The 15,716-nt window shown below is 40.2% G+C and overlaps 1 protein-coding gene across 2 annotated transcripts in view; it reads left to right on the forward strand.

The window, feature by feature from the left end:
• The window catches only part of tmod2 (tropomodulin 2), a 23,000-nt gene extending 7,509 nt beyond the window's left edge, over nt 1–15,491 (forward strand). The window contains exons 2-10 of one of the 2 annotated variants that reach the window (XM_008289444.1): nt 3,469–3,651; nt 4,956–5,112; nt 10,523–10,645; nt 10,949–11,023; nt 11,122–11,252; nt 11,881–11,988; nt 12,096–12,239; nt 12,633–12,777; nt 13,294–15,491. In XM_008289444.1, coding sequence (XP_008287666.1) covers nt 3,526–3,651; nt 4,956–5,112; nt 10,523–10,645; nt 10,949–11,023; nt 11,122–11,252; nt 11,881–11,988; nt 12,096–12,239; nt 12,633–12,777; nt 13,294–13,325 — 1,041 coding nt within the window. In that variant the 5' untranslated portion in view covers nt 3,469–3,525 and the 3' untranslated portion in view covers nt 13,326–15,491. Of the gene's footprint in view, nt 1–3,430; nt 3,652–4,955; nt 5,113–10,522; nt 10,646–10,948; nt 11,024–11,121; nt 11,253–11,880; nt 11,989–12,095; nt 12,240–12,632; nt 12,778–13,293 lie in introns of both variants that reach the window. The other variant, XM_008289443.1, reaches the window with a different exon arrangement.
• The last annotated feature ends 225 nt before the right edge of the window (nt 15,492–15,716 follow it).

The raw sequence follows: 15,716 nt of genomic DNA on the forward strand, positions 1-15,716 counted from the left end.
TATTGGCTCTGCGCCATCTGTTGTTGTCTTGGAGGATTAGTGGAGAGAAGAAGGAGAAAGGAATCAATCAGATTGGACTAATGGATCCTCTCAGTGTCTCCACCTCAGCCTGGGCCCACCCATTACAATCATTATCCCTGTCTGCATGCTCCATTACCCCTCTGTGTGCACATTCAAAAGTTTTGGGCCTCACTGTGGACGGTGGCTGGCGTTTTAAATGTGGTGAATAATCTGTCAGTGAAGTGGAAAGTGAGGGACAGTTGGATAATGTGGCAAATGGTGTTATTTTGAGCTGATCTTGTCTTAAGAGCATGTGTGTGACTTGTGTTTAACCCAGGCTGTAGTCTCTGGTTTTTCCAGCTCCTGGGCAGAAATGTCATATTATTGCCCTTTTGCTCATCTGAGAATTTGTCTGGTTAACTTATCCTACCTTCAGGTCACTCACAGATAAATCATACATTATACGTCCAGGGAAATCTTTCTATATGCTCATCAGCAAGCAAAGATCTGACCTGTGTTAAAGTAAATGAAAAAAAAGCTAGGTCTGTACATAAGGCTTTTTGGCCTTTTTCCATCTCAAACATGTTTTTAGGTTCTGGAAACCTGACCAGCTGTAAGGGCAGAATATACTCATAATTAAAGTCCAACCTCTGTATAATTTTAGTGTCCTTAGGCATTTCAACAATCCACAAACAAATCCTGGTTGCTTTTCCATGGACACAGCACAAGCGACTACTGTTGCGTTTGCAAAAAAAAAATTGCATGGGTTTTATTTTGCTAGACATAATTCTAAAGTTGAAACTTATTAGGATGTGTGTGGGCTCTCTAGCTTAGTGCTGTGTGTTGATAGCTTGTCACCAATGCTGTTTTTATGTCAAGCACAGAAGTTAGAATATTACTTCTACTGCTATCGCTGCTGTTGCAAAGATCGGATCACTTTCCAGTTTCTTTACAGTCTAGAAGGACACAAAACGTGACAACTGCAGCCTGGCTACTCACCAAAGCAAAAAACAACCATTACCATTTGAAATACAAACCTCAATCTCAATGCCAGAATAAAGGCAGAGTAAAACAGTAGGTTGTCTGGAAAAACTCATTATGCACATTTATAGATTTAATATTTTATTTTTAAGGTCTACTACAATATGTTAACATTCTCAAATGTTCCAAAAATGCATAATAATAAAGCCCAGTCTGCTCTGATTTGTCAGCGGGCTGAACGAAAGTGAGGCAACGATGGCTACGTACAGCATACCAGTAGAGGATGTCTCTCTACCAGAAACGACTCTAATGACGAAATAATGGTTGACTGTGATGCAGCTTCTCATTTTCTTTTTGAAGGTGTGGTCAAACTAGCCACTAGTTAGATGTTATGGAAGTGTATTACATGGTGACGTAGATACAGAAGAAAAGCCTGGACTTTAAATGAGGTGCTTTAGACACCTAAGGAGCAGTGTTTACTTTGTAAGAGAGTGACTCCCTTGAGGTGGACTTTAGGCTTTTTAAGTTTGCAGACCTTTTACATGTGCAAGAAAGCTTGTAGAAAGTTTGCTTCCTCATGTAGCAGAAAGATTGCCAACTGGATGTTGGTTTTGAACTCAAAGCTCTCTCCGGTGGCTGAATACTTGTCCATTGGTCACTCTTTTTCACCTTGGTTTCTATCACCCTCCCTCTTCTCCTTATTTGAATCCTGCTGACAACAGGGTCACAGTTACTCTTGTTTTTCCACTTTCTGATATTTTATCTACTTGGGGAAAAGTTCCTGATAGCTACTGGGGAGAGCAAAATCGCTTGCGTCTTCCTGTTTTGATTGTGCCATCGCATTTACTTTGTGCCATAAATGGAGCCTTCATTTTCTCAGGAGATTTCGTACACAGTGGCAGGCAGAATGATATAGTTCTGGAGAACCAGTCCAAATGCTGATGATATCTTTATTCTATAATCATTACATTTACCCCATATTGATAAGTTAAAGCAAGAAAACATGCCTGTTGCTGCTTTGATATCCATTTGTACTGTTTCACTACCACTTTACTCGTCATGCACCATGAGCTTAGCTTCGCTTCAACTTGAATGACTGATTTCCTTCCTTACTGTTACCAGTAATGATATCCTGCAGTGGGAGTGCACGAGATAGTACTGCGCGGACGCTGTTTTCCAGGGTCTGATCAGGCTGTTGTACAGCAGAACAGTAGGGTGAGATTATTATTGTTGGTCATTACATTTATACGCTTTGATTAAAGTCCTCAGTGCTGACATTTGAGCTCAGCTTCATCTGCTGGCACTCAGGCTTGCAAATGCTCCTGATCTGACTCATAATCATTTGAAAAATAAATGAGTGGAGCTGTAGTGGACTAATGCTGGAGGTGAGGGGAGGAATTATTCCGGGACAGAGCCTGGATTGTGAAGACAGGATGAGAGACACAGGCACTGTCGGACTCCTGAGGAAATTCTCTGGAGTGGAGAAATCAGCCAGGCAGCTCCAGGGAAATGGCACTATGTGTTTAAAGAATCCTTGGCTAAACCACAGGGTTGATTCTTTTAGCGAGGTTAGGGATGGTGCTGTATTTTACAGTTGACATGAATGAGTTGAGCTGGTGGAATATTCCTTTGTATGCCCGGGCCATCTACAGGTAGCAACTGCAGACAGGTTCTTCAGCTCAGTTGCTGGAAAATTACTTGTGCAATTAACCATTAATGCAAAATTCTGTACATACACAAACACATAGATGTATTACTCTTGCAAAAACTTTGACTATAATGTTAGACTATTTTTTGGACAAAACAAGTTTAAATGCATTCACAGTTAATTGTGCGTGTGAGTGATTAGGAGAAAGACCATCTGTGGAGTCCAGCGGGGAAGCTGGAAATGATGAGGTCATCTTGTGTTCGGACTGTGGCGTGGGAGAGGGAACTGAAGGCTGACGCCTCTTCATTTTGTTTGACAGGACACACACTCAGTCCCCACTCATTTACTTATCTGAGCTTTATTTAATCTTAACTATCATGTTATGTTCTAGGCCTTCAGTCCCAAAAGAAAAATATACACAGTCATTCCTCTGTTCCTTAGAATAAGCTTATTTTGTTTTGTCTTTTAGGGTGATAATGTTTTAGAAACTTGCACAAAGTTGGCGTAAGCAGAGACTTGTTGGTGATCCTAATGAGAGCAGTCAGATGATTTGCTGGAGCCTGAGAAAGTTCTTTCTTTGTCCCAGCTGTGTGTGTGTGTGTTGCATCATCACAAGGCCTTGTTATCCAACCCAGCTGTGATCAACTATTGTTTCACAAGGATGAGATAAACAGTGTTTACCTCAGCCTGTAAAATACAAGTACATTTCCTTGTTTGAGACAGATAAATTAAAAATATATATTTTTTTTACACAATCTTCTAATGAACTTGCATGTGTGTTTTCCACATGTTTCTCTTCAGGTAGCCTCTCCCTGATCTGGAGCAGTAATCCCAAGAAGAAGCAGTGTGGCTTTCGTCTGCTGTTCAGTGTTGCTTAGGAAGCTTTAGCCAGCACCATGGCGTTGCCGTACAAGAAAGATCTGGACAAGTACAAGGATCTCGATGAAGATGAAATCCTCAACAAACTGTCGGCGGAGGAGCTCAAACAGCTGGAAACGGCCCTTGAGGAGATGGACCCTGAGGTCAGGAATCAGTGAGAGTTGGAAGAGCTCCAGGGCTCTTTAGTGGGAGGAAAGGGATTTATCAGAAAATGGCTTGTTTGAGGAATAAAAAAGTTCATGCACTCTTTGAACTCATAAAATCTGTTAAACTGTTTGCAACCAGAAGTAAGGGACACGCTATAGTGTTAGACCCTGGTTTTCACAGGAATTGCACCTAATTTTACCTGGTATGAACAAATAAATGCCTCTTGTCAGGTTTGTAATAAGTCTAGTGAATTGTAAAAACCTCCCACTTCACAGCTGCTGTGGTTGGAAAAATAATTTAAAAGCTGCAGCAGCTCTGTCTGCAGGCTGCCAAGTGTTTTCATGTTTATTTCTGTGTAGAACTGACTGTAGAATATAACGAAATCCCTCCCAAGACTCTGAGCATTTTATTTATATTCCATCTAGGCTGAGTGAGGCAAACCACCCTATATAGTGACCACACATGGCCCACAGGAAACACTCGGCATCAGTGGGAAAATGTTAATTCCTGGATCTCATGCCATTAAAGAGACAAAGTGAATTTTGGTGTGCGATTGCATTTGGTTTGAATAGCTGTAGTGAGCACAGGCTGACTCATACTTCTCTAGATTTCCACACATCCGTGTTCACCTCTGCCAAGCTTTTACTCACCTACAACAAATGGTCTACAACTGATTGCATTTTTATGTTACGCTTTAAAGCCATGCATCAAGTTAAACTGGTTCGCTGAATGTTTACTCCCCATTTTCAGGAGCTTGTAATTCATATTTGTTTCCTGTGTGACTCCCATACTCCTGGTGCTAACTACCACACAAACCTGAGGATGCAAAAGATATGTTGGCATTTGCTTGCAGCACTATCTGGCAGAAGTTTGTGAACATTCCAGATATTGTTTAGTTTGGAGTAGGCTGCATTTTCAACCTGCGTCTGCCAGCTTCTTAATTGTAAAAAAATGCTTTCAGAGTAGAGCAGCATGCTTTAAGAAATTTGATGCCATAGCGATGGAAGTACTGTCAGAGAGACACTCCGATGTCACAAACTGCTGTGGAGCCATACTGGAAAGCAGTATGTGTGTGTGTGTGTGTGTGTGTGTTTTGTTTTTTTTTTAATGCATGCTACTGTTTTTAGAAATGCTCACATCATTTGAATGAATAGATATTAAGTATAGAGATACATTCAAAGCTCAAAAACATGCTTTAGCATTAGCTGTCTACAGATTGAAGACTTTTAATCAGTAGTGAGTGTATTCAAGTCTTCCTCAGTCGACAGGTCTAACGTGGCTGCTCGTGTCCTCTCCACAGAATGCTCTCCTCCCAGCGGGTTTACGTCAGAAGGACCAGACGGCTAAGACAGATACAGGACCATTCGACAGGGACAGTCTGCTCAAATACCTGGAGAAGGAAGCCATGGAGTACAAGGACAGAGAGGATATAGTGCCCTTCACTGGGGAGAAAAAAGGTGTGTTACTTTTTGTCCTGCAGCTGTCCCCAGTGGAGCGCCATACAGTGCTCAAAGAGAGTCATTTCAAGGGGGTTAACAAATTCCAAAGGATTCAAAATCAAAATTTAGATGGTTGGGAAAGATCTGTTCACTTAAGTCTTACAGTTTGGTGATGAGGCAGATGCTAGAAGAAAGATTCCTTCTCTGTTGCTGTAATTGCTTTCTTTGTTTCCACCCAATTTTAAGAGGTTTAAAATAAAAAAAACTTAACTAAGGTTCTTAGGATGGAGGAGGTTTAACAGAATAGAACACATTTCCTTTATTGGGATAGCACATGGTACAACAAAATAAAACGGCAGTCCTATCAGTGCATTCATAAAATGTGACATAAAAAAAGAAAGTACAGTAAGAAATGTGCAAATATAAAAATCTAGTAGAAAAATCCTACATACAAGAGTAGTCTATGAAAACAATGATATAGTGTGTTGTTGTTGTAAGGATAGCTTATTTGGTGAATTAAGAACTACAAAAACTGTAGTAGAACTGATGTTGCACTTCTGGAGATTGCACATTGCTGAACATATATGAAAATGTAATGACCTAAAGTTGTGCAGAAAGTGCATGCAAGGTCCTGCTGTATGTAAACATGTTTAGGTTCAGTATGTAAATACAAGATGCATATGAGAAGAAGGTGCCAAGCTGTAGGTATTTTCAGAATCCCAAATGTATTCAGTAAATATTTAAAAAACCATTTAAGACATTTATGACTTGTGATTTTGGGCTACATAAATCTTGACTTTGATTACACATGATTTATATTTTATTTTTATTGGGCCTTTTTCTTTAATAAAAAAAAAACAAAAAACCTCAATGCTTACAGGGAGAAGAAGATGCTGATTTCCAATTGAGAAAAGCTTTGTAGTTGAAATGATCACAGAGAAATTCTGTTTTTGATGGTATTTTTTGTGGAGCATTAGTAACATCAATGATGTGGTTATAAAATGGTAGTATTGTGTTTATCAGGGGTTAGAGAGCCAAGTTGTGCCAGCGTGTGTGTATCAGCAGGACAAACACGGCAGTAATTACCGTTCTGCTGTCTTTGCAGGTATTATTAATGCATGTCTGGTCTTATGCAACATACAGCAGTGTGGGGGAGGTGTGTTTGCACCAGGGGATCGGAGGCAGGGAGTGTCAAAGGAGGAGGCAACTTTAGGATTTAATGTCTGGACACTATGTTTTTATTGATGTTAGTCAGTAGGTTTGTTTATTTTGATGTTGGCTCAGTCTCTAGAGATGGGTTAACCTTGACTCGATTTGCTTAAAGCTCAGGCGTTTTATTTTACAAGAAGCAATGCAAATCTGAGATTAAAGCCTTTGAATGGGAGGTGATTTCGTATGACACAGATAATGTGTTTGGCTTTCCTCAGTAATTTAAATCAATGAACACGTAGCATTGTGGCTCACCAGCTGTGGACCTTGTGCTCATGTCTTAGCTATACAATTATTTCGCAGCCATTAAAGCTGGTTATTCTAATATTTCCAGTTATATAAGTGGGCTTTTTAACAGGCAGCTGTTCCTGTAGTACGGGCATTGAAGAAGCAATAAGGCATCGCATGTGGGATGCATCATCACAACAGTGTGTAATATCAGGAAGTGACCGAGGGGGGAATGTACTTGTCAGAGCGTTCTTGAGCTTTTGTCACAACACATTAGATGTTGAGCAGGAATTTCCCCAGAAGAGGTGCAATAAACGCCCACTGCTGAACCAGACGGGATTAATGTTTCTCAGGGAAACCTATTGTGTTCAAACAGGGTATTTGAGACATACTTGTGGTACTTTTTAGAAGAGACAAAGATGACTTTTTTATGTGACAACATGACAGGAAAACAACATTACTGGGGAGAAATTCTTTTCCAAAGGAAGGAATTCCTTTTGTTGGAATCTCTAGAGAGCTGAAAGCTGCTCCCTCATTGGAGAGGAAATATGGAACTGACATCTGCCCCTGACCTAACCGTGGCCTGTTAGAAATCATGCTCCATCTGTGTGTGAGTGTGTGTGTGTGTGTGTGTGTGTGTGTGTGTGTCTATGACGACATGGAAAACTCACATTACCGTGGCGGTTCTGTGGAATGTGGCTGATTCTCTTTCCCTTGTTATACTCACCCCCTGCTGTTTAATAATGTGGCCACGAGTGTGTTTGTCTCTTGTTTCACTAACACACACAATTTCAGGGGAAAAACAGCCTGCTTAAATGCCATGGCAACCACTGCAACCCTGCTCTGACTTAAATTCATTGTATCGGGTCAGTCCTTCTTAATATATTTCAATAATCTTCTTTTTTTAATGCTTGTTCTTTCTGTTCGTCCTTGATTTGCTGTAGGGTTTGGCAGCATTATTAACTTTGGTGATGATGATGAAAGCTCATAATCTGTAGAAAAGAAAGAAACATAGTATTATTGTATTTTGGAAGATGAACACTATTGGTATTTAGTCTCAGAGCAAAACAATTTTACTTAAAGCATTTTGGTTCCAGCCTGATAAACACTGTGTTTGTTGAGGTTACAGCTGAAGGTGTGGCTGTTTCAGAAGTGAAAACACTCAGCTGCTCTGCACCACGTGTGTCTAGTTTTCTTAAGAATTGCTTTCACGGTTGTCGCATTAGGCATCCATGTACAGCAAGAAAATATACTGATGTAATGCTGGGAGGCCAGTAAATCGGTTACTGTGGACTTACTGCACAAGATGTAATCATGGTGCTCAAGCTTTTTCCTGTAAGGTGAATGTTTGAAGTGTGTCCCATAGACATTTTCTTCATAAATGATAAGAATTAAAAATGAAAAACATATTTGTAAGCCGTTTTGTTAATTGGGGGTTTATTTACTTAAGCATAATAGACATTTTTTGTTCAAAAAGATGGTCAGAAATAGCAGGATATGCAACGGTTTTTCTCAAATAAGGTGTCTCAGACTGAAATAGCCATGGCTGCCCCTCATTTTTGGAACAGTTTACAGCCTCTTGAAACTTCTCGAGTTGCTGGTTAAGCCCCACCTCTTTTTTGGCGTTTGATTGGAAGTAGTGCTTGACACCCTCACTTCTTATTGTGTTGTATCTATTCTTATTCAAATTTGTCTTTTTGTCATGTTGTTTTATTATCTTTTTTTGGCTTTCTATTTTAACCACACAGCACTTTAGTCCAACTCCAATAGTTTTAAATGTGCTTCATCAATAACTTTGACTTTAACACAGACTCGATTCAGTTTAGAGGATTATTCTGCTTTATCACAGTCGATTTATTGCTCCATATTCCCACTTTTATTGCTACATATCTGTCATTACCTCACCAAGGCCACCGCTGTGATCTGGTATTGAGATGACCAAACCTGCAGATCAGCCGAAATTATTTGGAAGCGTAAGCAAAGGCCAAGAGTTGATTTCAAACACCAGTGAGTTTGCAAAACAATTTACTGGTTCAGTTGACCCATTCTATTGCTCTTGTTGTGTGTAATGTGCACAGTTTTCCCTTTTGCAATGAGGGATTAATTACACTGACATTTTGGGTGTCCTCAATGTAGTTTTCACTTCTAAATGCTGTAGTTAGGAAGTCATGGTTTCGCTGTGTCTTTGTAGATGATCAGTTAGTTTTTGTTTTTGTTTTTGTTTTTTTTAGAGTGGAGCTCAAATATTCAAGGGAGGTGACATTGACAAAATGCATTTTTCTGTGCAATGACAAAATCTGCTGCACTACCTAAATAAAGTGCAGTTTGTTTTACATTATTGTTGTACAATGTATATTTTCCAAGGGTTCAGGCTGTTCAGCCCTTTGCAAGTTACAGTCTATTATATACAGTATTATCAGTGCCTGTCTGCTTTGATTCTGTTGTTGCTTTAGCATGTCACATCCGAATGTGATTTCCTCATTCAGTTATGCTGTTATGTTCCTACGAGATCACACAGATGACAAGACTTCAGGGTGCCGGGCTTTTGGCCCAAGCTTCCCTCATTTCTGACGGGTTAAATGTCGCTCCAGAGGGACTGGCACAGGATGCTGCCTGATGACTGTATTTACTGTTTGCTCGCTCTCAGGAAGTGCCAGAGCCCCCACGAGGGAGCAGTTTGAACAGTTTGAGTGGTCTGACTGACTTAAGAGGGGGAGGCCTGTTCTTTGGGTGTTTTTGTTCAGGGAGACAGGCATATCGAGAGGCAGCAAATGGCACCCACTGGATGGTCTCTCTGTCCAGTGCAAGTGTTTGTTGCCCCAGCAGTGCAGTTTAGATTAGACTCAAGTCATTGTTCCGTGACTTCCTTTGCGCTTTCCATTTCTTCCCTCTGATGGGTTACTATGGCAATACCATAGCTGTCAAACAGTCGTGGCTGGACCGAGTTCAGCTAATGTGAAGCACTGATGGCTGGTAATGCTGTGTAAAACAGCAGGAGGCCCAGACTTTAAACAACACACTTCTGTTGCTCAGACCTCAGATTGTCTTTACAAAAACATTACCAATATTATAAGAAACAAGAATTTCAATTGCATTTAAAAAAAAAAATACCATGTTCAATTACAATTAAACCAGTAAGAGAAAATAAGATTTGATCACTTTATCAGTGCAGATTTTTGATCTACTGCATGTAAAAAAAGAAATCTGCATTATTTATTTTAGTGTGGCACAATGTTGAAAAAAAACTTATGAAAGTAAAGCCCAAGAGACAGTAGTGATAGAACCAAAGTTTAGCTGTCTGATATCAGAGAAAAAAGTTAAATGTGCAGAGACTCAATAAACAAGCCCTGATTAGTGTGGGTCAAGTGCTGTCGGAAAGTCTTTATGTTTTGTAGTTATTTTATTTTGATACCTGCTCATCTGTAGCGAGACCGAAGTGAAAGTAAGTGCTAAATGCGTGCTATAGTGTAAATATGGCTTTGATAACCTGTTTAGACATTGTTTAAATATACTATCGTCCTATTCTGTGTTTAATGTCAGTTTGAGTGCTTCTAAGTATATTTTTGTAGTTAATTGGGTACACGTGACTGTGTATTAAGCCCTTGTTAGAGTGTGAAACTGTATTCTGCCTTTAAGATATATTTCTGAACATAAGTGTGTTTATTATTTGTATAGCTGGTATTTTCTTGTAGACACGCACACTCACAACACTTGGCATTCATGCAGCCTTAACGGCAGGAGAACACAAATGTTTTTTGGAGAATAACAAGTCACATTAACCAACAGTTGAACTTTTTTGTTTTTTTATAGAAATGGGAGGTTGTGTAACATCTCATAAAACAGTCACCCGCCTGCCTGTACCTGTTTCTTCTGTCTTTGTGGTAATGTCGTCTGCCCAATTTTTTTTTTTTTTTTTTTTTTTTTTAGGGCTGAATTATCTCCTTTAAGTTTAGAACCTGACCACAATCCTTCTGTCTTTGTTTGTCCATAGGTAAAGTATTTGTTCCGAAGCAGAAACCAATAGAAACACGCCAGGAGGAAGTCACAACCCTTGATCCAGAATTAGAAGAAGCTCTGTCCAGTGCCACAGAGACAGAACTCGGTGATCTAGCAGGTAAGAATGAATACATACCTTTGAGAAAGTTAAGATGTCTTCATTAACAAGCATAACTCTGTAGGAGGCTGAGCTCAGTCTTTGCTGTGACAGTAAAACACAAGCTCCTTTCATGTCATTCCCATGGCTTCGACTTTTACTGTGTGCGTTGATAGGGGGAATGAAAAGGCTCACCTAACAAAACAACACCACTTGTCTGCTGTGCTGTGTAGATTTAGTTACTGTTATTCACACTGAGCACTGGAAAACACGTGCTGGTTCCCTGCCACAGCTGCTCATTCTGTGATTTGCTTTGGTTTTCAGCAATCCTGGGTGTTCACACACTGGTCACCAGTAGTCAGACATATGAGAGAACTGGATCTAAAGAGTCTTACAACAGTGAGTATGATTGGCAATTTGATCAGTTAAATTTGGTAATTAAAAAAAAAAAGTCCCAAAAGGATCAAGATCTTCACCTCTGCCTGTGTGTTTTCTAGATGTGATCAAAGGGGAAAAGATGAACCCAGTGTTTGACGAGCCACCCAATCCCACCAATGTAGAAGAAACTCTGCAGAGGATAAAAAGCAACGACAGCTCCCTAACAGAGGTCAACCTCAACAACATCAAGGTAAACGTAAACACAAGCTTTCATGGTTGTACAACTATGCTTGCTTCTGGTAAAGGAAGTAGCAAAGATACCAGCCTGGTGGATGCAGAAGATGCTGCTCAGATTAAGGAGAATGACATAACATAAGGTGCACATGGAGTTAAATACACTGGCCTAGGCTGCATTAACAAAATAAATGCTCAAAAATCAAATCCTGACTTCCCTGTGCTCTCTAAAACAAAAGTACCAAAGTAGTAGCACCCTTGTTCAGTGTCTAACACTTCTTTTGCAAACTACAAATTGCTTTCACCTAAAAGGAAGTCCCTGAGCTAGTCCAAACCCTCTTTGAACTAGTGTCTCAAATTCACAGTTTTCTCAACACAAAAAACATGGAGACGAGCTGCACGCTATGCACAAGCTGACGAACTGGCGGTGCTTTTAAGGACAGGTGTGCAGGTGGATGTGGCTAGTGGAAGTGGTTTGCAGTTCTGGTCCAATCTGGCGAGCAGAGGGTCTAGAAATTTACATACAAGCTAAAAATAGTTACCACCATAAAAGGGAGAAGAAGCACAACAGCCCAGGGCCCTAAGAGTGTCCGTGTGTGTAAATCCCAGCACCAAAGTCATTTAAACTTTGTTTTTCCCCTCAGAACATTCCAATTCCCACGCTGAAGGACTTCGCCAAAGCCATGGAGAAGAACACGCAAGTCAAGAAGTTCAGCCTGGCAGCAACGCGGAGTAACGACCCGATAGCTGTGGTAAGATGGGAAGGATTTGTGTTTATAAATTGCTTTGTCGACACCTGACAACACACAAATTGATGCTACATTTGCTTTGTTTTTCCCCCCTTCTCCTTCTTTCTTAGGCGTTCAGTGAAATGCTGCGAGAGAACAAGACGCTGCGCAGTTTGAATCTGGAGTCTAACTTCATCACCGGGGCGGGCGTGCAGGCTTTGGTAGATGCATTGCGAGATAATGACACACTCACAGAGATCAAGATAGACAACCAGGTACAATTATAATTATATAGAATTCCATTTTTAAATTTTTTAATATTTATTCTTGTTCATTTGTTTATTTTTGTTTCTGTCATCACTGCAGGGACTTTATGACCGTGTAAGCCTGTGCACTTTTTTTAAATACAGGGGTTTCATGCAGCCTAAAGTAGTTGGAAATGTTTGTATTTCGTGGTATGCAGTTGAAGAAAATGCCAATCAACACAAACCACTGCCTGAAAAAACACCCATAAAAGACTAGTTGAGAGTTTCCAGTAGTGGAAAAAAAGATAAACCGAGTCCATGTGGTCCGACCCTGAGTGTTAGTCTTTTCTGACATGAACCACAGTGAAGCTGTGACACTGATGTACAGATGTTGACCTCTGTGTAATTGTGTGTGTGCATCAGAGGCAGCAGCTGGGTACGACCATAGAGATGGAGATAGCTAAAATGTTGGAGGAGAACAACAGCATAGTGAAGTTCGGCTACCACTTCACCCAGCAAGGACCTCGATCCAGAGCCGCCGCAGCTATCACCAAGAACAACGACCTGGGTATGCCGCACACACAACAATTTGAGCTGTGTTTAAACTTGCAAAAAATCTGAGTGAGTTATTGCCTAATCATATTGCCTTCCACCTGCTGTCTGTTTTTTATGGGAAAGTTATGACATACTGTAGTGACGTACCAAGCTGAAACATCTGTTCAGTTTCTTACTCCGTGATATATCAAGAAATCTGCTCTCTCTTATAGCTCCTCCTGCTGTCAGAGCTGCACAGGTCTGATGCATGGGTGTGGCTCCCAAGTGTGTCAATGCATCAATAATAACAGAGATTTCTTTCACAGCGTTTGACTGGAGTACTCACCGCATTAACAGTATGAATGTTGACGTCGTGTGAGCTTTGAGAGTGACGACGTCTCACTTCTGGTTTTCTGTACACGCTGACACACGCCGTTGAGATAGGCGTAAACTTTGACCGCATAGCTCAACATGACTCATGTCTTCTTGATAAACTAACAGGCCTGTGAAGGTTAAAGGTGGTTTTGATTCGCATTTTTCTTCTCTCCAGTCCGCAGGAGGCGAGTGGAAGGCGACCTGTAGGGACGTAGCCCAGCCTGTCTCCCAGCCAATTGTGTTTTTCATCTCATCGCGTGGAATAATTTCAGCCAATGCCCTGGTCTCATCTCACTGTGTGGAAACTTTAGTCTTGTGCCAAACTACGGGGCAAGGCGCGCAAAAACCAGAACATACATCTGAGAAGAAGGGAAATAACTGGAATTGCCCTCTCCTATACACATGTTCATACTTATGTTTATTATGATGTTGTTTTTGAAGGTGTAAATCTCATTAGTTTTTAGTCATTTCATTTCAGCTGCTCCTTTTTTTTTGAGCCTTTATATTGCCTGTCCAGACTTTTTACTTGCTTTTTTTCCCCTTTTCTCCTTTTATACAATGTTATAATCATGCAAACTAATCATAAACTAAGTAACAGGAACAACAGTAACAGCTTTGTAAAAAAAACAGTAACTAGCGATTGAGAAACCCCTGTGTCCTGTATTCTGATGGTTTTCTATCGAGGTTGAAACTTAATGTGGGATTTCTGTATCGAACCAGAACTGGAGTTTGTCATTCGTACGATGGGGGTAGCTCTCAAGTTGATGCCTGGACTTGAAAGTGATGTGATTCAAGGCCAGGCCAGTCTGCTGGGAGCAGAACGGTTATAGCGTAGCCATGACGATTAGCCTATAAACCTTGTATGACTGTACAGATGTCTGTTTCCATGTAAAAACCAGCAGTAATGACTCTTGGCTCTGACGTCTCTGAGCAAATTGCTGTTTTTCATTGCATGAGCAGTGTGGTTTTCAGGCGTTGTTTATTGGAGTTGCCTTGTAAAGCCAGCATGACTGTTTGGTGTGTGCAAGAAGTTCTGGTTAGTTAGAGCCTGATACTGTAGTCATCCTAAAACAAGATGCTTGACCATGTTCAGTCTGCTAATGACAGTTCTATACTGTTTGCTCACTCCCTCGAAAATATATACTGTAACCCTCAGTGCATCTTATTTTGTTATTGCTTTACTGTTTTATTCCAACTAAAGTCTTGTTTTGATACTGTTCAGACTCTGATGGTCACTTTAATCTGCTCACATGAAATTCTGATTAAGTTTTGATAGTTTGGACCAAGTAAAAGTCAGATTGTACTGTAAAAGGAACATGACATCAGCCGGAGTCTAGGCTGAAAAAGGCTTTGATCTGCTCTTACGAATGATGTCTGCTCAACACACTGAGTTTCTCTGTTGCTTAACCATGCCAAAGACTAACACATGCAGTGCTTCAAGTATCAATATTGGACTTAATGGTTATTGGTAGGAAAGGAGACATTTTTAGATCATGCTATGCCATTGAACATATATATATATTTTCTTTTCAGTGGGCTGTTCATAGCCAAATGTTCATCAAGTAGTTGAGTGAGATGCGAGGAAGAGCTGGCAAACGATTTGTGTGAAACTTACTTCTCAGGTTGCGGCTGCTTGTGAAATGTTTCTTTGAACTATGGCTCCCTAATGAAAGTCTTAAAATTAACTTCTCTTCACACCGACTCTTTCAACAGTAGCATGTCATTTATTATGTAACACGGTTTGTTGAGTACACTGACCTGCTTGAGATGGTTAGAACAGGACTAATTCAGGGGTTACTTGAAACCTGTATATACTGTTTATGTGTAATAGGAACAATATGCTGGCATGAAGTCATCACTCGTGAACATCATGTTTCTATTGACCAAAAATGTTCTTCCATCAGCCTCACATTCCTTCGGACAAGAGTTGTACTTTGGGTTTTTATATCTGTGTACGTTTTCCACAAACATATCTGCTAGTAATTTCTCCTTGGAAGTTTTTGTTTTTACATTACTGTATTTTTTCTGGTGGACAGTCGGCTAAAGCGGTAAACTGCTTCTTTGCTTGGGCTTGTTAATAATAATCTGTGATTCATAATATGTATATTAATTGTAAAATGCCATCTCAAATTCAAAGTGTACACACAAACACACACACACACACACACACACACACATACACACATACACACACATATTGCCATGTGTGTACCACATAAATCTACACGAGTCACTGCTGAGATTTTTTTGTACCTTAAAACAAAAACCCAGGTGTTAACACAAGGATTATGTATTATTTTAAAACCACAGGACTGGTAAAACGCACTGCTGAATATAAGACATCTTAAACAATAAATGTTTTTACATACTGTGTGCCCCTGTTTAGTCTTTTTTTTTTTTTTAAATATATATGCTCCTTAGCATGGCATACATTCTATATTACAGAATTTGAAGGGAGCCCTAAAATGTATTGGATGTCTCGTGAATATTCATAATTCTGTCCGACATTTTGGAGCAGATGTTTTCATCTATTGAGCGCCTGATTAAAGCAGCAGCCGATGACATATGAGCTCCTCCTGCAGCCGTATGCACTCCAGT

The sequence above is a fragment of the Stegastes partitus genome, unplaced genomic scaffold (assembly GCF_000690725.1).
Source record: "Stegastes partitus isolate 25-593 unplaced genomic scaffold, Stegastes_partitus-1.0.2 Scaffold615, whole genome shotgun sequence".
NCBI lineage: Eukaryota > Metazoa > Chordata > Actinopteri > Pomacentridae > Stegastes > Stegastes partitus.